The 22350-nt window shown below is 37.6% G+C and overlaps 4 protein-coding genes across 10 annotated transcripts in view; 3 read left to right on the top strand and 1 right to left on the bottom strand.

Moving 5' to 3' along the window:
- The window catches only part of znf638 (zinc finger protein 638), a 36607-nt gene extending 31363 nt beyond the window's left edge, over positions 1–5244 (top strand). For all 5 annotated transcript variants that reach the window (XM_079808913.1, XM_079808912.1, XM_079808915.1 and 2 more), the window contains 7 exons: positions 71–130; positions 211–1104; positions 1202–1502; positions 1620–1937; positions 2041–2160; positions 2322–2443; positions 4937–5244. In XM_079808913.1, the coding sequence (XP_079665039.1) occupies positions 71–130; positions 211–1104; positions 1202–1502; positions 1620–1937; positions 2041–2160; positions 2322–2443; positions 4937–5020 (1899 nt within the window). In that variant the 3' untranslated portion in view covers positions 5021–5244. The remainder of the gene's footprint in view (positions 1–70; positions 131–210; positions 1105–1201; positions 1503–1619; positions 1938–2040; positions 2161–2321; positions 2444–4936) is intronic.
- A 637-nt stretch (positions 5245–5881) lies between these two features.
- On the bottom strand, positions 5882–14303 carry LOC307121390 (uncharacterized protein). 3 transcript variants are annotated; one of them, XM_079808977.1, is made up of 4 exons: positions 13782–14303; positions 6997–7097; positions 6742–6915; positions 5882–6587 (listed from the first exon to the last, which is right to left on the bottom strand). In XM_079808977.1, exons 1-4 carry the CDS (start codon positions 13858–13860, stop codon positions 6126–6128), a joined length of 816 nt encoding a protein of 271 aa, XP_079665103.1. In that variant the 5' UTR covers positions 13861–14303; the 3' UTR covers positions 5882–6125. The 3 variants fall into 3 exon arrangements, with proteins under 3 accessions (XP_079665103.1, XP_079665104.1, XP_079665102.1); XM_079808978.1 differs by lacking the exon at positions 13782–14303 and adding an exon at positions 8618–8976 and having other exon boundaries at positions 5898–6587; XM_079808976.1 differs by having other exon boundaries at positions 5990–6587; positions 6742–7097; positions 13782–14004.
- LOC307121412 (uncharacterized protein) lies at positions 14230–15059 on the top strand. The gene is made up of 2 exons (XM_079809001.1): positions 14230–14524; positions 14784–15059. Exons 1-2 carry the CDS (start codon positions 14380–14382, stop codon positions 14909–14911), a joined length of 273 nt encoding a protein of 90 aa, XP_079665127.1. The 5' UTR covers positions 14230–14379; the 3' UTR covers positions 14912–15059.
- A 649-nt stretch (positions 15060–15708) lies between these two features.
- LOC307121380 (ubiquitin carboxyl-terminal hydrolase 47) lies at positions 15709–19845 on the top strand. Its single transcript, XM_079808964.1, has 12 exons — positions 15709–15886; positions 16037–16138; positions 16381–16488; positions 16618–16742; positions 16862–16932; positions 17545–17670; positions 17754–17849; positions 17958–18086; positions 18178–18312; positions 18402–18424; positions 18517–18551; positions 18649–19845. The coding sequence occupies exons 1-12, from the start codon at positions 15795–15797 to the stop codon at positions 19302–19304; spliced, it is 1698 nt and encodes a 565-aa protein (XP_079665090.1). The 5' UTR covers positions 15709–15794; the 3' UTR covers positions 19305–19845.
- The last annotated feature ends 2505 nt before the right edge of the window (positions 19846–22350 follow it).

Below are 22350 nucleotides of genomic sequence, written 5' to 3'. Positions count from 1 at the left end.
TATAGCTGTTGTCTTAAAATTGTTTTACCTTGATCGTTTACCTTGATCGTGTTTTTTTTTTTTTATATAGAGTCATAGCAAAAACTCACAGCCTTCAAGGAGTCGCTCAAAAACAAGGACAACCGAAAAGGTAAGCATCAACATTTAACATATTTGCTGTCTAATAACTGGAAAAATAGACGTTTCTGATTAGGCATTTGTGCTTTCCAGGAAAACGACGAAGAACCGTTTCCATTTAACTTTGATGAGTTTGTCACCGTTGACGAAGTAGGGGATGATGCAGAGGACACTGTGTCCTCAAACACTGAGTCTTCAGCCAGGGACGAGAAGAGTAAGGATGAACCCGATCCCCATTCTATCATCTCTCCTATTGCACAGTCAAGTCAAGCTAATACACCAGAACATACTGACAAGACTATACCTTCTGAGAAAGGGGAACCTGGTGTTATTGAATGTTTGGACACTAAGACTGAAGAAATCACGGCAGGTGTGGAAGTGGACGCATCTCAAAAGCCAGAGGAGCCTCAGAAAGAGAGTGTTGATAAACCACTGGGAACAGATGGTATGGAAACTGCTGTTGTTAAGATCAAGACAACAGAGCTTTGTACTGTAGAAGAAAGTGCTTCAGCCAAAATGGATGCCAATGTTGAGACCCTTTCAACCGAGAAAGAAAGCACTGACATTGGGGTCTTGGATGAATTTGAGCCAAGCCAGCCAGTTTCCTCCTCTCCTTCACAGAAGGAAGGCTGCCCTCCAAGTTCTGCAGAACCTTTAGAAAAAGATGGCCATCCCGAGCAGCCTGAAACATCTGCCCCAGAGACGGACAGTAAAGATGAGGCGACTGTGATCTCTGAACTTCCATCCCATGATGCTTTGGTTACTCTTGATGAGGTCAGTGAGGGTGAGGAAGATTATCCTGATGAATCAAATGAGGATCAGTGTTCAAAGGCTGATGAAGTACCTGAGGGACTTTTAACAGTTGATGAGGTTGGAGATGATGAAATGGGGGGTGAAGAATACCAGTTGGACAAAGAGCTTCAAGGCCTGGTCACGCTGGATGAGATTGTTGATGAAGAGGAGGAGTTTGATTCATTCAACCCTGAGGTCAGTTCTTTTTTGTGTTTTAAACCCTCATTAAGGCTATCTTGGTTTGGTTTAGTTCTTTCCTGTATGCTAACATGGCCTCTTTTTGTCCTTTCAGACTCTTGTAACCTTGGATGAGGCCAAAGGAGACGATGAGGAGATTGAGGAATTGCAGCAGAGTGAAGCCAAGCCAACCAGTCCCAGAATCACAACACCAATCATACCAGAGGAGCCTGTGAAATCACCAAACCAAGAAGAGGATGTCTGTGACCTGGAAGAGATCCGCAAGATGAACTTTGTAACTGTGGACGAAGTAGGAGAGGAGGAAGAGGAACAACCACCTAGTGAAGAGGTCAAAGAGGAGAAGCAAGTTAAAAAGAGGGCTACAAGGGCCAAAAAGAGGGCTCGTCAGACCCCAGGTAAGTAAAAGATAGAAAGGGGAATCTTGTTGCACCCTCAGATTAGATGTATTTTTAAGTCTAAAATGGCAAGTAAGTTTTGTAATCACTGTTGTCCCCTTTTTGCTCTTTTTATAGTGAGGCGATCCACAAGGGGTAAAAGAGGGGCGACAAAGAGTGCTGAAGAAGAAGAAGAGGAGCCAGAGATCAATGAGGAGTGTGAACCAACAGCAGCTGCTTCCATAAGCGAGAGTCCTCCTGCAGCTTTAGAATCCGTGGATCTTGATGTTAAGTCAGAACCGCAAAAGGCTGAAATCGTTTCAGATTTATTGAGTGCAGAGGTCTCTTTAGAGTCAGAAGAGGACAGGCCTAAAGCTAAAGACGATGACAACTCTGCCAAGTCAGAAAGCGATATTGTTGGCGCACCAATCCCTGATAAAAAATCCACTATAAAAGGTATTCAATCTCATAGACAACTGTTTTACATCTCATTTTAATATATTTCAGCTGTTTTTGTACTATTGTGTTCTTACTTTTTCCTTTTCTTCATTTGCAAAAGAATCCAAGCAATGTCAGGAGACGGAGCTGATAGAGGAACCAGAGGCTAAAAAGGCCCGCTCTCAATCCCCTGTGATTGAAGACTTCACCTTGCCCCCATTTATCCCAGACAACCCCATTGGTAAGAGATCCACTACAAATGACACTGACATCAGCACTAATTTATTGCTTTCTCTAACCAAAAAGGCTTTGTTTGATAATGCTATGATAAATGACTGATTCATATGCATTATCACACAAGAAAAGTAATTTCTCTGATATTTTCTTATCTGTGTTTCATAGGGGTTGACTTTGTGGTGCCCAAGACAGGTTTCTTCTGCAGACTCTGCTCTCTGTTCTACGGCAATGAGGAAACGGCTAAGAAAAGTCATTGTAGTAGCCTAAGGCATTACCAGAACATGGAGGTACAAATTACTTTTTAATTCTGAATATTAATTGCACCTTATTTTCTTACTGGTATTAAATACACTGATCAGGCAGTTCTGATGGTTACTTGCCCATGCTGGTGCTTTTCGGCTGTGGACAGGGGTCGGCATGGGCACCCTGACTGGTCAGTGGCTATGCAGCCCCATACTCAACAAACTGTGATGCTCTGTGTATTCTGACACCTTTCTATCAGAACCAGCATTAACTTCTTGAGCAATTTGATCAACAGTAGCTCGTCTCTTTGATCAGACCACACGGGCCAGCCTTCACTCCCCATGTGCATCAATGAGCCTTGGCTGCCCATGACCCTGTCGCCGGTTCACCACTGTTCCTTACTTGGAGCACTTCTGATAGACACTGACCACTGCAGACCGGGAACACCCCACAAGAGCTGCAGTTTTGGAGATGCTCTGACCCAGTCGTCTAGCCATCACAATTTGGCGCTTGTCAAACTCGCTCAAATCCTTACGCTTGCCCATTTTTCCTGCTTCTAACACATCAACTTTGAGGACAAAATGTTCACTTGCTGCCTAATATATCCCACCAGGGTTTGAAATGAACTTTTTGAGCTTTTTAAGAATGAAGGCCAGTATCACTGATACTAACATTGATACTGTCTCAATGAAACTGTTTTTAAACATTAATGAGAGACATTCGACATTAGAGTATAATTGAAGTGCGATATCAATTTCAACATTTATTAGGCTTGCCAGTGCCGCGGTAGGCAAGTGATGTTACCGGTTTTACGGCGGAAGTGGCAAGCTTCTTTGATTGTAATTGCGAGTGAAGTTCTGTTGTATTGCAGGGCTTGCACTTGCGTGTCACATCAACACGTTTAACTAACATATAAACATGGAGAGAGCGGTTCACAGAAATATGCCCCTCCTGCACACACAGTGGAGCTTATGGTAAAATTTTGCACAATACGAGCTGAAATTCAGTTCCTGAAAATCTCAATACTTGCCATCCGCGATACTATGCTGTATCTTTTTTTTTTTCTTCCCGCCATAAGTTACCGCCACAGCTGATTTTTACCCGCATTTGGCGGATTGACGGGTGTTAATTTCAAACCCTGTATCCCACCCACTAACGGGCTGTGATGAAGAGATAATCAGTGTTATCCACTTCATCTGTCAGTGGTCAGAATGTAATGCCTGATCAGTGTATAGATACTTAAAGTAGGGATGTTCATATTGAACGTTTAACCGTTAACCGATAGTAAGAACTTTGACCGATTAATACTATTAAAATCAGTTAAACGGTTTAAAGGGTTTTTTTAACGCTTTTTTTTGTTTTGTTTGTGGCATGGTTAAAGAAAAATGTATTTGTTAACTCTCAGGGCGCGTCGACACTTGCAACCACATGTCGAGACATGAAGCAATGGGAATGAAGAAGCCTATTGTGTGGGACCATTTCGACAGAAAGGGCGACAAGGTTTTCTTGCAAAATATGCTACGCGGTATTAAAATACAGCAGTAGTACAACCTTTTGACTGGTGGAAAGCAAATGAAAGATGCTTCCCAAGGCTGGCCGCTCTAGAGAGGTGTTATCTCTGTATTCCCAGGGCATCAGTGCCATCTGAAGCCTTGTTTAAGGCTTTTCGTAGTGTGGCTTTGGTCAAGTTTACTAAAGTAAACATTGTCACGTATGTTCTTCTCGCCGCTGTTTCCTGATAGTTTATAGAACAATTACGCAGAGTCGCGCTCTGTCGTTTCAAAGAACAGCACAACGGTGAGCGCGCTGAGTATAAACACTTCCCCAAACAGACAAGGCACGCGCGCAATCAGCGGAGGCTCGTGCTGCGGAGACACGAGACCGATTAAAGTATAAACAAGGCTTGAGAGGGTGTTTTCTGCAGCGGGTCTAACTGTCAACAGGCTGCGCTCCAGACTAACCCACATAACTTTGACATATTACTTTAAAAAAAATAAAAACCAATCAAGGTGTGGATTGAGGTAGGCTTGCTATTTTTATTTGACGAAAAAAACTATTCCGCTTCTTCAAAGCTTCAAACGGATCCAGTGTATTTTTTCTGTATTTTTTGTCATCTTAATTTGGTAATCATTTAAGTGGAAAATATTTAGTGTAGGCCTATTTATTTTATTCTTTTTATGTATATTTAATTCTGTTTTTCTCTGTTGTCAGAAACGCACAGGTTACGTGAAAATTTGATTGTGTGAACCCAGGTTCTGTTGTTGATTCTGTTCTGTATGTGGCTGTTTGAACGGTTAAATTAACCCGATAAAAATACTTTTTACACGGGTTTGAGACACTCGTCAATTGTATTTTTATTTAATGCCAATTCAATATTATAATCTTATCAGTTAACGGTTAATAATCGGATAATGAGCAGTGGTTGTCGGTCATGAAAATGACCGAAATGAGCATCCCTAACCTAAAGTACTGTTTTTAGTCCATTCTGAACACTTGCATCTATTTTAAGTTACCTTTTTCCTCTTTCTCTCCTTCAGAAATACTACAAGAAGCTCAAGTCTCAACAGCAGAGCGCCTGCTCAACACAGACGACGTCCAGTCAAAGTTCTGCATCTGAATAGCCCCTATTAAGAGTTTTTTTTCTCTTTTGCATCAATGTTAAGAGATGGGTCCAATTATTTTGTTGTAAAATTTTACTATAAATTTTTCTTGTTTAGAGTGAAATACATTGCCTCATGCTAAATAAACACATACTCACTTAAAAATGTCTCTATATATGCATCATTTAAAATGACTATAATATTCTGATGTCTGCAGTATAATAAAAACTATATGAATGCCTGGTGATGTCTTAAAGGTTTCAGTAATATTAAAAAAGAACTGAGATGGGTAACAAGGTTAAGAGGGTCTTCTATCATTCCCCTGTGATTGAAGACTTCGCCTTGTCCCTGTTTAGCCCAGATTTCCCCACTGGTAATGTTTTCCTCTTTGAAATCTCGTGGTACTTTCTCAGAGAACATTTGCCAAGATATTCGGTTTCAGTATCACAGAAACCAAAACAAGTACACCTCGGTTCCACTCGCTTTCATTGCTGGAAGGATTGGGCAGTTAAGGGAAATTCAATTTCAAAGGTGACCGTTGACAGTTGATGTCTTAAGCTCGTATACTCTGAAAAAGTTTTAGTGTAGCAACAGTGACCGTTAATGTCTTAAGCTCGTATACTCTGAAAAAGATTTAGTGTAGCAACAGTTTTCACTCAGAAATTACTCAGAAATTAAGGAGTGGCAAGTAGCACATTGAAAGTCCAATACTTCAATAGTGTTTTCTTGTCAAATGTACTCCAGTAATCTTTGTTTTATTTACAACTTTGAAAAATCACTTTTTAGTACTGATTAAATGTACCATGGCACAATATTCCTCAGCTAACTGACTTAATTTTCATATGGTAGTGCAGTTATGATACTTATGAACACAATCCATTTAATTCCATACCCATTTAATTCCATACCATTTTATTAAGAGAATAAGAACAATGTACAGACATGGACAAAAAGCCTTCACCTTACATAGTTGATTTTCATATAGAATCACTTGGGATTTGAACCTTATTGGAAACTTTTGGGATAATGTAAGTAAACAAAATAACATGTTTCCATTGGTTTTTGGATCTTTTAATCCAAAAATCGTACATATTGTGCCTTTAACACGTCATTTTGTTTGGCTTCTTCAATGGTTTTCATTTCTGTTCCAGGTAGGAATAGAAGTCTGCCGAGGCGCGACCCCAGCTGAACAGCCAATGAAGTAACTGCTTGTTAGTAAACATGTTTTAGTGACTTTCAGACAGACGAAGCAGAATTCTACCCTGCATCGATTGCATATGATATTCTTGCACCCTGTTGTATCGTGCTCCACAAGATTGCCACAAGTGGGACAAGCTCGCATGGAAGGACAGCTAACATCTTTAACTTCAGGTAGTTTTATATCACGACATTTTGACAGCTTTTCGATGTCGGGATTGGTGCAGCCAGGGTTGTCACAGCGGTCAGATCGAGGGCCTGGACCTTTCCACTCTCTCATACACTGCCAGCAGAACTGAAATGTCCGAACCATCTCAGCCGTGCAGATAGTGCAAATGGCACAGAGGTTGGTAATGTCATCTCTCTCAACAAATGTTTTACAGCCAGGACACTGAAGATAAATAGATCAAAGATAATTAGATTAGAAATTCAACAAAAATAAGCATATATGCTATCTTAAAAGTAACTTTTTAATTGAAAAACATAGATGAATATAAGGATGCAATTATTTTTGGATACATGCATAATTTATGGTAGTAACTCACTGTTTTGTGTTCGCAGTACTCAGCTGCTGCCAGGACAGCCATTGTCTCTTCAAAATGGCTCTGTTCCTCTTGTGTCAGTACAGCCAACCTCCGCACCTCCACATAGGGCCATTCTGCATTGCATCTTTGTATTGTGTCATCTTTAAGTGCAGGGCACATAAACTTGTGCTGACCCTGAGAATGAAAGGCAGAAATAATTATAGATTCATGTAATTCTGTGCCTGTTAACAAGTACTGATTCTTTATTCTAAATACCTGGTCTAGTAGACTTCGACACCACGCAGTCAGTGACTGTGGAGTGACAGCATGGCCACATGACATCTCAGCACGACGAGTGTCAGGGTCATCATCCCCGGCTGAAAGTCCATTAGTTAATTGGGGGGCAGTTGTACTGGTTAGACTGGTAACTCGAAAGTTGCGGGTTCAATTTTCAATAACGGCAGGAAATCACTTGTGCCCTCGAGCTTGGGTAGCTGCCCACTGCTCTCTGTGTGGGCTTCATGTGTGTGTGTGTTCACTACTTCTAATGTGTTTGCCCTAACCAAGCGTGCCACACAAGTCCTGAAAAGTGAAGCCAAAGCGTCTTGATCGCCCCCAAGTGGCTGGATGCAGTATAGGTCATAAACCTCGCCCTCTCCATGTAATGTAATGGGGCACAGACAAACTAAACAATCAAAGTACACTTCAAATATTTTTTTTTCCCCAAAGATGGTTTCTGTCATTTTATGTCGTTTTTGTCACGCTGATGTACTTTCAAGTGCTCGTTCTTTAAATAAGTTTGGCTTTAGTTAGTTATCTGATGCTATAAAAACTTTTTTCGGGGTCTTCGGGAGAAGATTTGAGCTTTAACTTTAATTTCTAAATTTCCATAGCTGTTTATTTCACAAATAACATTTTTCTTTCAGATGAATAAAATCGGTTATATTTAAAAAGTCCTGGCTAATCCAAGCATTATAATGGCAGTGAATTGTTGCCTTGTTTATGAAGTCCATAAAAGGGTATCTATCCATCATAAAACTGCTCCACACGGCTCTGGGGGGTTAAAAAAAACTTCTGAAGCGAAGTGGCGCGTTTGTGTAAGAAAAATATTCATATTAAAAAAACTAAAATAACTAACTTCCGGCGGAAAGCCGTACGCATCGATTTACGGACGAAAGAGTAACCCTTGAACCCTTTAAGCATTCCTATTGACGAACGCAGAGGATAGAGCCAAACAAAACACTGATCATGAATTAGAGTCTAAAAGAGAATTTTTAAAGGGGGGGTGAAACTGAGTTTCAGTCAATCTTGAGTACCTGTAGAGTAGTATTGCATCCTTCATATCTCCGAAAAGTCTTTAGTTTTATTATATTTATAAAAGAAAGATACGCTGTACTGAGTCTTTCTGAAAAAAGCAGAGCGGCTGGAGGCGTGTCGTGTGGGCGGAGCTAAAGAATCACGAGCATGCACAGCTATTGCGTTGAGAGCGTCTGAAAGCTGTGACATCCTTAAACGTCAGGGAAAAAAAGTTATCCTAAATAAACCCTGAATATCAATCAGATTCAGCCATACATATATGATCCAGAATCAGATCTAGAGGCTGAAATTGAACCGGAGAAGCAGCAAAGACGACTACAACAGGATGTCTCAATGGTATGTACTGTAACTGTAACTTATATACTTGCTTAGAGGCTTGTCATGCGCTAGTTTTACAACATTTGTGTGCGTTGACTCATGGTTTATGAGGATATAATTTGGTTTATGGACTATCATATGTGATTTAATGTTAGCAGTAGCAAGCGGAACGGTTTTGCACGTCAGACTAGTGCGTGTTTACATAGAAAAACAATGGAATAGTAGCACATTTGAATGAACGAGTCAATAGTTAACAACTCACCGCCTGCTTCCAAAACACAAGTCACGACCGTGAACCTTTATCGCTGGGACTGCTCCATCTTTCAGCATTAGACGAGCTACAAATCCGGCGTCGAACTGGACCTTGTTTATAAAACAATCGTCACCGAAATGCAGGGAACAAACAAAACACTTGCACAACTCCGTTGCTGCTCTGGTAAAACAAACTCCATCCACTGTCCCATTAACGCTGGGTTCTTTGGGAAGCTGTACAGGGTTGTCTAGCCCTGACAACCAAAAACACACATTTTTGGTGACATTGTTGATGTCGTGAAGTCCTGTGACTGCAGCGCGGCCGAGCAAAGCGATTTGATGAGCGTACTGCTTTCGCTCTCTCGCTCTGGTTACCGGGTGCGCGCGCGCCCTTCCGGGAGAAGTGCCCTTAGGACCCGTATAAGGAAATTCCGCCCCATTTGTATGGGGCGCCGTTTGTAAAGCGGCTCACGCTGAAAATAACAGCATCATTTTGACACATTTAGCTTCAAACAATGTTTAAAAAACTGGTATGAATTTTTGGCGGTCACTTTTTTAGCACATTTACAACAATATCAGAGGTGGGTAGTAACGAATTACATTTACTTCGTTACATTTACTTGAGTACATTTTTTGGGTAACTTGTACTTTTAGAGTAGATTTAAAGATGGGAACTTTTACTCTTACTCAAGTAAATTTCTTGTGAAAAAACTGTACTTTTACTTAGTTACATTCGGTGGCGTTCCTCCGTTACTGTCAAATGGTAATAATTATATTATATATATTAAAATAAGTGAATATGACTTTCGCAAGTCTCGCGAAACGTTGGAGAGGCTGCTTCGCGAGAGGTTGCTACGCATCACCCGCTTATAATTAGCGCGCGTTTAGTCGGAAGATGTGTGTGAGCTACGGGAGGCAGATTGCCCGTGGCCTCAAGTTCAGTCTATGTTTTCACTCCAAGATGTCAAAAAGAATAGTTTCATAATGCGATGCATGTTGTGTGCACCAAAACGAACTGACATCTCTCAGCATACAAGAATTCCACCCTGAAAAGAACATGTAGCGGTAAGTGTCACAATGATGCCTATATTTGAACACTATTAACGGTCATTTGGTAACTATGGGGAATTTTCCCTTATTATAATACTATTTCACACACTGTCCGAGTGTTTTCCTCATATGCGCTCTTGTGCAAGCAATGAATCGTTTGAATCCTCCAAACAATACACGTCCACGAACAAACGTTCTCATCTTCACATTTACATATCCTTTTCTTCACAAAACGAAACAAATTGAATAGCCTAATGTGACGTCTTGCATTTATACACAAATCCGGACAGACACCTGTCTGAAGTGTAGAAAATACATACAAATAAAAACGGTATTGTATTTTATTCCTACCTAAAGAATAGCCTATATACTTATACAAATATAAGAACAAAGTATGTTTTAAAAAGAGCTCTAGTTAGCCCAGCACACCATTTATTTACACTGTTTAACCATTAATCTCACACACACACACACACACACACACACACACACACACACACACACACACACACACACACACACATGTTTGTTTTTGTGAAATGTGAGGACATTCCATAGGCGTAATGGTTTTTATACCGTACAAACCGTATTTTCTATCCCCTTACACTGACCCTGCCCCTAAACCTAGCCCTCACAGGAGACTGTGCAGTTCACTTTCTGTGAAAAAAAACTTGTTCTGTGTGATTTATAAGCATTTTGAAAAGTGAGGACATGGGGAACGTCCTCATATTTCACCCTCTTTTTGTAATACCTATGTCATACCCATGTCATTATACACATTTGTGTCCTGATATTTCACAAAAACACACACACACACACACACACACACACACACACACACACACACACACACACACACACACACACACACACACACACACACATATATATATATATATATTATATATATATAAGGTTCATTAGCTTACATTAGTTAACATGAACTAATAATGAACTGCACTTATAAAGCACTTATTTATCTTTATGTTAATTTAAACATTTACTAATGCATTATTAAAATATTGTTAACATTAGTCAATGCACTGTGAACTAACATGAATAAACCATGAACAGCTGGATTTTTATGAACTAACGTTGAAAAAGATTAACTAATGCTGAACAGAGGTGTTGTTCATGGTTAGTTCATGTTAACTAATACATTAACTAATGTTAACTAATACAACCTTATTGTAAAGTGTTACAGAGAGGTGTGTGAAAGCTCTCCAAGTAGCCTGAAATTCAGGGTTTTCGCTTATCAATCAGATCGAAAGTAACTAGTAACTAACTACTTGAGTAGTTTTCTCATCGAATACTTTTTTACTCTTACTCAAGTAAATATTACGATTGTTACTTTTACTTTTACTTGAGTAAATATTTCAGTAAGTACTTGTACTTTTACTTGAGTACAGATTTTGGCTACTCTACCCACCTCTGAACAATATTTGTCAACTTAGAGATATTTTAAATAGTTAAATCTAAATGTTAAATCTAAATGTTAATTGTTAAATCTAAATGTTAAATCTAAATCTTATATCTAAATGTTAAATCTAAATGTTAAATCTAAATGTTAAATCTAAATGTTAAATCTAAGTGTTAAATCTAAATCTAAATGTTAAATCTAAATGTTAAATCTAAATGTTAAATCTAAATGTTAAATCTAAATGCTAAATCTAAATGTTAAATCTAAATCTAAATGTTAAATCTAAATGTTAAATCTAAATGTTAAATCTAAATCTAAATGCTAAATCTAAATGTTAAATCTAAATGCTAAATCTAAATGTTAAATCTAAATCTAAATGTTAAATCTAAATCTAAATGTTAAATCTAAATCTAAATGCTAAATCTAAATGTTAAATCTAAACGTTAAATCTAAATGTTACATCTAAATCTAAATGTTAATTCTAAATGTTTTTAAATGATTTAACAAAAAAAATGATTTAACATTTAGATTTAGATTTAGTATTTAGATTTAACATTTAGATTTAACATTTAGATTTAACATTTAGATTTAACGTTTAGATTTAACATTTAGATTTTACATTTAGATTTAGATGTAACATTTAGATTTAACGTTTAGATTTAACATTTAGATTTAGCATTTAGATTTAGATTTAACATTTAGATTTAGATTTAACATTTAGATTTAACAGATTTAACATTTAGATTTAGATTTAACATTTAGATTTAGATTTAACAGATTTAACATTTAGATTTAGATTTAACATTTAGATTTAGATTTAACATTTAGATTTAACTATTTAAAATATCTCTAAGTTGATAAATATTGTTGTAAATGTGCTAAAAAAGTGACCGCCAAAAATTCATACCAGTTTTTTAAACATTGTTTGAAGCTAAATGTGTCAAAATGTTGCTGTTATTTTCAGCGTGAGTCGCTTTACAAACGGCGCCCCATACATTTGACGTCACACAGACCCATACTCGAAAAAAAAACTTTCAGAAACTTGTGAGAAACCGGAAGGAGTATTTTTGGCACACAAGTACTCCATCAAACGTCCAACTTATTTTTTGAAACTTTTCCTTGTTTAGCATGGGAATCCAAGTCTTTAACAGTGTAAAAAACTCAGTATGCATACAACAGCATTTCACCCCCCCTTTAAAGAGAAATGGCAGAGGATTTGGATATTAGAGGGGCTTGAGTTTGTTGCCTTGCCCTATCCGCGAGAGGCAGCAAAGCGTGCGATGCTCCTGTACATCACGTCAGGGGTCACTCTTTTGCCGTAAGTCGAATTGCGCACGGCTTTCCGCCGGAAGTTAGTTATTTTTTTAGTCTATAAAGTTTTAAATATGGTAGTTTTTTTTTTTACACAAACACACCAATTCGCTTCAGAAGGCCTTTATTAACCCCAAGGAGCCATGTGGAGCAGTTATATGTTGGATAGATGCACTTTTATGGACTTTATAAACAACGCAACAATTCACTGCCATTATAATGCTTGGATTAGCCAGGACTTTTTTATTATAACTCCGATTTTATTCGTCTGAAAGAAGAATGTCATATACACATATAGGATGACTTGAGGGTGAGTGAATCATGGGCTAATTTTCATTTTTGGGTGATCTATCCCTTTAATAGCATGTTAGATTGCTCTAAAATAGCTAAGGTGCACTTGGTAAATTTGGTTTCGTTGGGCAATATAGCCGTCAACTTGAAATTATACTGACAAAAAAGAAAGTTTTGGTAAACAATGCCATTGCAGAAATGCACTTCACATCCAGCCATTAAGCTTCCAATATTAAACGGCGCGGTACAGTTTATATTTGACATTCATTAAACTCTCAACATTTCATGTTTTCAGCCCAAACCAACTCAGATATACATAAACAAATGTACTTTGCATAGCACAAAGTTTAATTTCAAAAAATAAAATGTATATTAATTAGACCTATAAATCAATGAAACAATTTAACTTTATGACATTATGCTATTCAAACTAATAGTTGTACAAGGCAATTAGCTTTTCTGTTGTCATCAATTTTGGAATTAGCTTTTCATATGTTTTAAAATAATTTAGGAACTTTAATGCAATACTGTAAATCCATTCAACTACAACACTGTTGCCTTGAGGTATCAAACCAACTAGTTTAATAGATTTAAAATCAGTTCTGAATACAGAAAATATCAGATTAATAATCTGGTGGGGAAACAAGCCTTTTGCAAAATGAATAATAAGTCAATTACAGCTAGTTTAATACATTTAGGCCAAACTGTGTTGTATTTAATGGATTTAGCTAAAGTATTTTATACATTTAAATTTCCAAAATTATCATAAAACATATGAAATGTTAATTCCAAAACAGAGCTTTGTGCAATAAAATTTATATTTTTCTGAACATTTTAGCCTACTATTAGTTTGGGTTGTCATTAAATTGTTAAATTGACAGGGTTAATTACTATATTTTCTATTTGAAATTAAGCCGTGTGCTATGCAAAGGGCATTTGTAGTTTGTTTGGGCTGAAAACATGAAATGCACAAAGAGTTTAAAGGAAACCGAATGTCTAAATGCCAAACGTTGGGATTTGTTGAGACAAAGCGCACTTGGTTTCGGTTACTCTCTGCGTCCCTAAAATAAGAACGAATATAGAAACAGTAATAAATACATACTTATGTCATCCTGGCGCGTTACAAACTTCAGTGTTTTGTCATTGGGGTCGTAGCGTTTTTCTTCGTGCTGTTCCGTCATTTTTGCTCCAGCAGTTCCAGTCGGTTCAGAAATGAAACCTAGACTAAATGTTGACAGTGTTTCTCTTTCCAGTTTGTCACATGACTTCCCGACTGATGGGTTGAGATGCGTCGTTTTCTTAGCCTACTAGATCTACAATTAGAGGCAGCTAATTGTAGATCTAGGCTATTTAATTCTACATGCAGATCAAATATTAAATCTGGACGACAAAATTAACTGTCATATAATAGTCAAACGGTAGCCTATTTAAAAAGGAACAGCCTTGGATATTAGGCTACGGTTTGCTTTTTTTATTATCTGAGAAAAAATCATTTTGTTATCATAGGCTAGTCAAAATGCCACGTTAGGCTTGTCTATTAGCCTATTTAAAGACAGCATAAAGAAAGGCGTATAGCCAGGTCAGAGTATTTTATCAGATGTAGGCGTCAACACCTCGCAAGCATAAAAACAGAAAGTGAAACGTCCACATTTTATAAGACGTTTTGCTGTAGGCTAACTTGTTTTAGGTGTTCTTCTAAAATGGGAAAGATTTTCCAGATTATGGTGGTTGGAATAAAGGGGGAGAAAAAAACGGTTGATGTTGCGAACTCGGAGGAAGAATTCAACAAAATGACTATTTTGGAATTCAAAAAGAAACTTGCAGAAAAACTGCCAGGTGCCGCAGGTAATATGCCTTTGTGAAAGTAACTTGTGCAAATAGACATGTTTCCTGGTCACATTTGTAATCGGTGGTGATTTCCGCATCGCAAAAATATGTTAGAGACTATAATAGGCTTAATAGCCAATAGTATTTTAATGTTCGCATCTGTGGAGAAAAGAGAATATCATATGAAAGTTCAGAATCGTGACGACGGCATTTAGGCCAGCCATGAAATGTATTAAATAAATTCCATGTAAAATAACCTGCCTTTATTTTACCATAGGGGATGATCCATCGTCCTTGAGACTGCTGTACACCGATAAACAACTAGAGGACAATGACACGTTTTTAGACCATCAGATTAAGGATCGCTCCACTCTCTTCATGGTTTTACGTTTACCTGGAGGTTAGGAAGATCGAGTCGCTATCGGGATCATGTCCAACATCACCGTTTAAACAGACCCACAGAGACAATTGTTGCTTACTATAATGATGAGTGTGTAATCTGCATGCTATTGTAAATGTGGTTTATCTGTCATATATCGGGGATAAACGGAGAACATTCTTTGAAAACAGTCTCCGATATTTTATCGATGAAGAAAATTGGCTCTGACTTGTGAATCTTTGGCATGTTTTTTTTTTTTTTTTTCTTCAATAAATAAACCATAACTGTTTACATATATATATATATATATATATAGCCTACCTAAAATATTGTAATAAAATTTGAATGCTACAAACAAAATAAGTTTTGAATAATTGTCTCTGAATTTATGTGCAGTCCATTTGATAGCCAAGTTTCCGTCGTCATTTCTAGCCTACAAGAAAATCGAAAGTAAAACTATAATTTACCAATTGCCTGGCGAAATTGGACGTGCGCATATAGTTTCCCCTATATTTCCTCTGTGTTCCAGAAGAAGAGTTTCAATAAGGTAAATTCTGATGCCAATAGGCTGTTGCATATTCTTTTATAGTTAATTTAAGTGGGATAGTTTAGCTAGCCTATACCCAGCAAGCAATATCCGTAATTTCACCGTCTCGGTTAACTTGGACCTGATATATAGTCCGGCTATGGGTCCACTTCAAGCCCTGGATTTTGGTTCTGTCGTTTTTGCCGAAATGAATTGCGCGATAGATCATCTATCTGTAAGTAAGTCAACAGTGATTAAGGTGTTTGGTTTCATTTCTTTGAGATAGGGGCAGACCGAGTAGGCTGTTGGTACAGGGGTACATTTGAGGCACCTCAAATAACTTGCGTGCGCATGATATCGGATCTGTGATATTTGCTTCGCACATGCGTATAGCGCCCTTCGATCGTGGGGAATTTGAAGTAGCCTACGTGCGCTTCTCCAGTCCGAAGATATCGGTGAAAGTTATTTTTCTAAGGTAAGTTTTTCATTTCACGTTTAGCCCAAATTTTGCCTTGACGTTTTTTAAACACAAAATTGCTTGCTGGGTAGTTTCTTTGTGATAAATAGCCTACCAGTGACAAAAATAGAATTTCCCATGCATAATTAATCACATGCGTTTAACCAGATCAGCCAAGACAACAGGTGCAATTAAAATGTCCGCGAACAGCATGAAGAACCCCGGCACCTTTATTACATCTCCGAAGAGTTCACGTGAATCTCCTGACAGGTGGGTTTACTTATCTTAAAACATCACCACATAGCCTACAAAATCAATTTAAAGTAGCCTATCTAAACATCAAGGCCAAACTGTCTGCTCATTGCATTGGTGCACTTGATGCATGCTATTGTGAAATAATCTTAAAACACAATTTTGACGTTCCGTTTTCTAGAGGCTTATTTGAGGACACTTGTAGAAAAGTCTACAACCCAATTAACTAATTAATTCACGTGTGTTACGTTTGTATTCAGGAACGAAGTCCAATACAATGGACTGAAAAATCAAGGCGCCACCTGCTACTTGAATGCAGTATTGCAGTGTCTATACATGACCCCAGAATTCAGAGAGGCAGTGGGGAGGTATACAATAAATGAATGAATGAATGAATGAATGAAGATATTTTGATTATTGCATCTAATGATACAATTATTTACTAATGTCCCACTTTATTGTATTATTTTTTTCTTTACTTCTTAATTTCAATTTAGTTTTAAAGCTTCTGAAGATTGTGGTGAGGAAAATCTGTTACTACAACTTCAGAAACTGTTTACACAGCTTATAAAAAATGCAGCCACAACTGAAGGTATAACCAGGAGTCTTGGCATTAAACATGGTAGGTTAGTTTAATTTACAGGTCAAAATATTAATATGGTAATTATATATATACACACACACACACACACACACAATTTAGAACCTTGTTTTTATAATTCTTTTTTTTTAACCTTAAAGTTTCTGAGCAACAAGATGCAGTGGAGTACTATAGGAAGATTTTAAAAGAAGTGGAGACACATGCCTCTAAGGTATGTCACAAACGTAGGCTAAGTCTGTTTCAAGTGGGAAACGACTGACAAATAAGTCTCTAGGTGCGTCCCAAATCGCATACTATAATTTTTTTAAGTATAAAGTAGTGTGTTCACACTTAAAATTCCAAAAAGAAAAAGTGCACTTAAAAAGGAAAGTTGTGTGAGAAACCGAACAGTAATTATATAATTTTTTTTACCTCAAATACAACACTAGGCTACTATAAAAACGAAGTTAAATCATTCACTGGCTTACCTGGCGACTCGATGAGGTACGAGTAAATGTCCTAGGGTTGTTGCACCAATTTGACAGTGGGAGAATGAAGGGGCATGTTTTTAAATTGACCAAATTAAGTGTGTGGATGTATCTTTCAAGCTCTATGGCAGGCAGGCTGGACATAATTAGTTGACATGTTTGGGTTCCAGATTCCGATGTTGAATGACAAATTAACCATGTAAAATTCAAACACTACACGGATGAGTACATGGTGTATAAGTGCATAGTGTATAGTGCGTCATTTGGGACACAGCTTCTGTTATCATCATTTATCATTTATGGTGATGCAATAACATTAAGAAGCAGCCAATGACAGCACAGTGTATTTGTTCCAGGTATTTGAAGGGAAAATGAACAACATTACAAAATGTGGCAAATGTGGCAAAGAAACCACAGAAACCAACACCTTCATCTCAATACTGCTGTCTATTGATGCAGGAAATGATGAGAAGTGGGATATGGTATGAAGACTATCATATGTTTTGTTTTTATGGAGACAGTAGCTTCCCCTAAAACAGCATGGTTTATTTTTCTGACCCTACAGAAAAAAAGCCTGAAGACCTTCTTTGAACATTCAATACTAGAAAAGGATGACTGGATGTATTGTGAAGGATGTGACCGCAAAACCGAAACAGAAACTGTGAGTAAATGAAACTGTGATTTTCAACATCCACTCAAACATATGATCAGCCTATGAGTAGTGGAGTATTTAGAAGTTTCTAACATCTTTTTTCCCCTACTTTTGCAGTGGAGTGAAATAGATGAATATCCCACTGTTCTCACTCTACATCTGAAGAGGTTTGACTTTGATTACATACAGATGATACACAAGAAGAATGAATGTCGTCTGGATGTACCTCTTAGTCTACCCAATGAGGTTTCATCAATTCATCATACCAAAAGAAAAATGCTATTTAAAATAAGTATAAAATGATCTAAACATTTATGAAATAAACCTTTCCCTGCAGGATAATAGGCCTGGATATGAACTGTATGCCGTTATCAATCATATGGGTGGATACAGTAGTGGACACTACAATACAATCATCAGATCTTATGAAAATGGGATATGGTACCGTTTCGATGACTACAATGTAACACGGGTACATTTGTTTGATTAGCATTATATCACTAGCAAATTTATATGACAAGTCAGTACATTTTATTATTTAATATTGGCATTATCTTACAGAGTTCAGAAGCATCACTGGAAAAGTGAGTGTTGTTCTCTCTCTCCCTCGTGATGTGTTAAAAAAAAATTGTAGAATGAGAAAAAAATATTCAAAAAGTCTTTTATTTTTTGACAGCTCAAGCTTACCATACATGCTGATGTACAGAAAATGTAAGTTGAGGTGAAATACCCTAACTCCAGCTTTTAATGGGATGCTATGTCAAAGCCAAAGTTAAAAATGTTTCTGCTTTATTATTGTTTAAAACAGCAGCGTTGAACCCTGGGAGCATCAAAATGACAGCATTGAGCCCTGGCAGCATTCCTCATCCTGTGAGGGTCCTTGTGATAGGGCCTTCCAGAGCTGGGAAAAGTACAGTTGGCAACATCATCCTTGGTGGGAATTACTTTCCTTCCAAAAATGGATCTGGGACTGTGACAAAAGAGTCCATGGCAAAGACAGTGGAAAAGGTCACTGTAGTGGACACTCCAAATCTCTTTTCCCTCAACCAATCGAGTTGGGCCAAGGAAATGCAGAAGTGTGTTAAGTTATCCAACCCTGGCCCCAATGTGATTCTCTGGGTAACACCCATATCTAAATTCAGTGAGCAACAACAAGGTCTTTTCCACACTTTCAAAAACCGACTAGATTCAGGAACCACAAAACGTATGATGATTATCTTCACCGGCAGAGATCTTAAAAAACTTGGGCAACCCATTGACAAATTTATTTCAGATCACATAAAGCTCTGTAAAGTGGTTCGTTGTTGTCAGAACAGATACCATGTCGTTGACATCGATGATGGTCACAATTACACGTCAGAACTGCTCGAAAAACTTAGCGAGATGGTGACATCAAAAAAATCTACTGCAATTACACAAAGGCAATTCAAGTGTTTAAGAAAAAGACAAAAAACACAAAAGTAACAAAAATGTGTACAAAATTGGTAAATAATGAGAAAATTAAAGCTTGAAAATGTGGTGAATCATACAACCCCAAATCAGAAAAAGTTGGGACAGTATGGAAAACGCAAATAAAATAAAAAAAGAAGCGATTTCTAAATTTACTTTGACTTGTATTTCATTGCAGACAATATAAACACAAAATATTTCATGTTTTGTCTGGTCAACTTCATGTCATTTGTAAATATGCATCCTTTCCTGTCATTCAGACCAGGGGCCCGTTCTTCGTACCTCGCTTAATACATCTAAGATGATTTGACAGATCCCAGATCTTTTAATCGTGATAACTGATGTCTGGCTAATTTGGTTCTTCAAACGAATTTGCGGATTGGATTAAAATATCTGGATTAAATGATCTAAGATTACTGAGCGTTCTTTTTTTCCCTGAAGAGGGCCGATGCATCGATACTCGAAACCACGATCAGCAATGCAGCGATTGGCTGGCGTCAAGACAGCAACGTAATGACATCATATAATTAAAAAGCCACCTGGCAAAAAACTTGACAAATAAAAAATAAAAAATAAAAACTTGACAAATTACACAAAAAAAACCCACGAATTTCTGAACCTTTATAAGGAAACAGCCAAACGACCAAACCAACATAAGTTATAATAGATAAATTATAAATGTTTTTTTTTTTTTACATGATTACCAATTATTTATATTCACGATTTTATACAGTATTTGTACACCCTTTACATTTTTATTTCAATGTTGTTATTTAATTTTTAATTAAATTTGAAGCAGATTTGTAACGTGACAGTATTTAAGTTTCTTATGGGTCAAGATCAAATTATCCTCTATTGCGCTGCATCAAGCCATCCCATAATATACGTAATCACTTAATGCATGGCTCAGAGTAACTGTACAACATGTGTGTAAACCAATAAAAACAAAATTATATAAAGTAATTATTCCATCACAAATAAATTGCTCAATCAAGTGGCTGTGTCTATAGTATTATACACAACATTATACATTCTCATATACATATACAATATAACATTTTTATATTATTATTTAAAATTATTATTATTGCCCCTGGTTCAGTAATGCACTCTTGTAATAAAGTAGCAGTGGCTGGGACAGATTTTAAGTATCACCTCAAGATGCAATCTAATCCTGTTTACATGAAATAAGCTGCTCCCGAGCAGGTTTAAGCTTACGGACCTGTTACTATGACAGCAAGTCCAGGATGAGCTTCGAAGAACCAAACAATCCAAGATCATGCCAAATCGTCAACAATCAAATCCAGCTAACTGAGTTAGCGAGGTACGAAGAACGGGCCCCTGCAACACATTTCAAAAAAAGTTGGGACAGTAAAGCATTTACCACTTTGTAATGTTGCCATTCCTTTTCACAACACTTAAAAGACGTTTAGGGACTGAAGACACCAAGTGATGAAGTGTTTCAGGTGTAATTTTGTCCCATTCTTCCTGCAAACAAGTCTTAAGGTGGGCAACAGTACGGGGTCTTCGTTGTCGCATTTTGCGCTTCAAAATGCGCCACACATTCTCTATTGGAGACAGGTCGGGACTGCAGGCAGGCCAGTCAAGTACCCGTACCCTCTTCCTCCGCAGCCAGGACTTTGTAATGTGTGCAGAATGTGGTTTTGCATTGTCTTGTTGAAATATGCATGGACGTCCCTGGAAAAGATGTCTTCTTGAAGGCAGCATATTATGCTCCGAAATCTCTATGTACTTTTCAGCATTAATGGTGCCTTCACAGAAGTGCAAGTTACCTTTGCCAAGGGCACTGACACAACCCCATACCATGACAGACCCTGGCTTTTGGACTTGTTGCTGGTAACAGTCTGGATGATCCTTTTCTTCTTTGGTCCGGAGCACACGGCGTCCATTCCTCCCAAAAAATACCTGAAATACTGATTCATCTGACCACAGTACACGTTTCCACTGTGTGATGGTCCATCCCAGATGCCTCCGAGCCCAGAGAAGTCGACGGCGCTTCTGGACACTGTTAACATAGGGCTTCCTTTTGGCACAGTACAGTTTTAACTGGCATTTGTGGATGTAACTACGTATTGTGGTACTTGACAAAGGTTTGCCAAAGTAGTCCTGAGCCCATGTGGTGATATCGCTTATAGATGAATGACGATTCTTGATGCAGTGCCGCCTGAGGGATCGGAGATCACGGTTGTTCAGCTTAGGCTTGAGCCCTTGTCCTTTACGCACTGAAATTCCTCCAGATTCCTTGAATCTTTGAATTATGTTATGCACTGTTGAATGTGAAATATCCAAATCTCTTCCTATCTTTCTTTGAGGAACATTGTTTTTAAACATTTCAATAAATTTCTCACTTATTTGTTGGCAAACTGGCGATCCTCGGCCCATCTTTGCTCCTAAAGGATTAGACCTTTCTTGGATGCTGCTTTTGTACCAAATCATAATTACAATCACCTGTTGACATCACCTGTTTCAAATCACATCATTATTTAACCATTTTACCTCATTACTAGCCCTAAATTGCTCCTGTCCCAACTTTTTTTGAAATGTGTTGCAGGTCTGAATGACAGGAAAGGATGCATATTTACAAATGACATGAAGTTGACCAGACAAAACATGAAATATTTTGAAATATGAATATATATTTTCAGCAAGCAATTTTGTGTTTTAAAAACGTCAAGTCAAAGTAAATTTAGAAATCACTTCTTTTTTTCTTTTTTTTTTGCGTTTTCCATACTGTCCCAACTTTTTCTGATTTGGGGTTGTAGAATGTTTTGAATGGGATTATGTTTTTTAGCTGATATTACACTCTAAAAAAAAGGCTCGTAATCATAGGGGAACCTTTTTTAGTGCTATATAGCACCAATTTTGGTGCTTCAGTGGTTCTTCAGCGGTTCTTCAGAGGTGCTATATAGCACCTTAGTCAAAGAACCGGTGAAGAACCACTGAAGCACCAAAATTGGTGCTATTTAGCACTAAAAAAGGTTCCCCTATGATTACGAGCCAATAACCATTTTTGGTGCAATATAGAACCTTTTTTTTTTTT

The sequence above is a fragment of the Gobio gobio genome (genome assembly GCF_949357685.1).
Source record: "Gobio gobio genome assembly, chromosome: 2".
In the NCBI taxonomy this organism is placed as follows: domain Eukaryota; kingdom Metazoa; phylum Chordata; class Actinopteri; order Cypriniformes; family Gobionidae; genus Gobio; species Gobio gobio.
This window is presented reverse-complemented; position numbering and strand designations above follow the sequence as displayed.

Bases quoted from the DNA above. Each gene is read 5' to 3' on its own strand.
- LOC307121390 (XM_079808976.1), bottom strand. From the start codon at position 13,860: ATGACGGAACAGCACGAAGAAAAACGCTACGACCCCAATGACAAAACA. The intron at 7,098-13,781 runs GTATGTATTTAT...ATGGACTTTCAG, and splicing joins AACGCGCCAGGATGACATAA to CCGGGGATGATGACCCTGAC. The intron at 6,588-6,741 runs GTGAGTTACTAC...ATTTATCTTCAG, and splicing joins AGTACTGCGAACACAAAACA to TGTCCTGGCTGTAAAACATT.
- LOC307121380 (XM_079808964.1), top strand. From the start codon at position 15,795: ATGCGTATAGCGCCCTTCGATCGTGGGGAATTTGAAGTAGCCTACGTG. The intron at 15,887-16,036 runs GTAAGTTTTTCA...GCGTTTAACCAG, and splicing joins GTGAAAGTTATTTTTCTAAG to ATCAGCCAAGACAACAGGTG. The intron at 18,087-18,177 runs GTTTCATCAATT...CTTTCCCTGCAG, and splicing joins CTCTTAGTCTACCCAATGAG to GATAATAGGCCTGGATATGA.
- LOC307121412 (XM_079809001.1), top strand. From the start codon at position 14,380: ATGGGAAAGATTTTCCAGATTATGGTGGTTGGAATAAAGGGGGAGAAA. The intron at 14,525-14,783 runs GTAATATGCCTT...ATTTTACCATAG, and splicing joins AAAACTGCCAGGTGCCGCAG to GGGATGATCCATCGTCCTTG.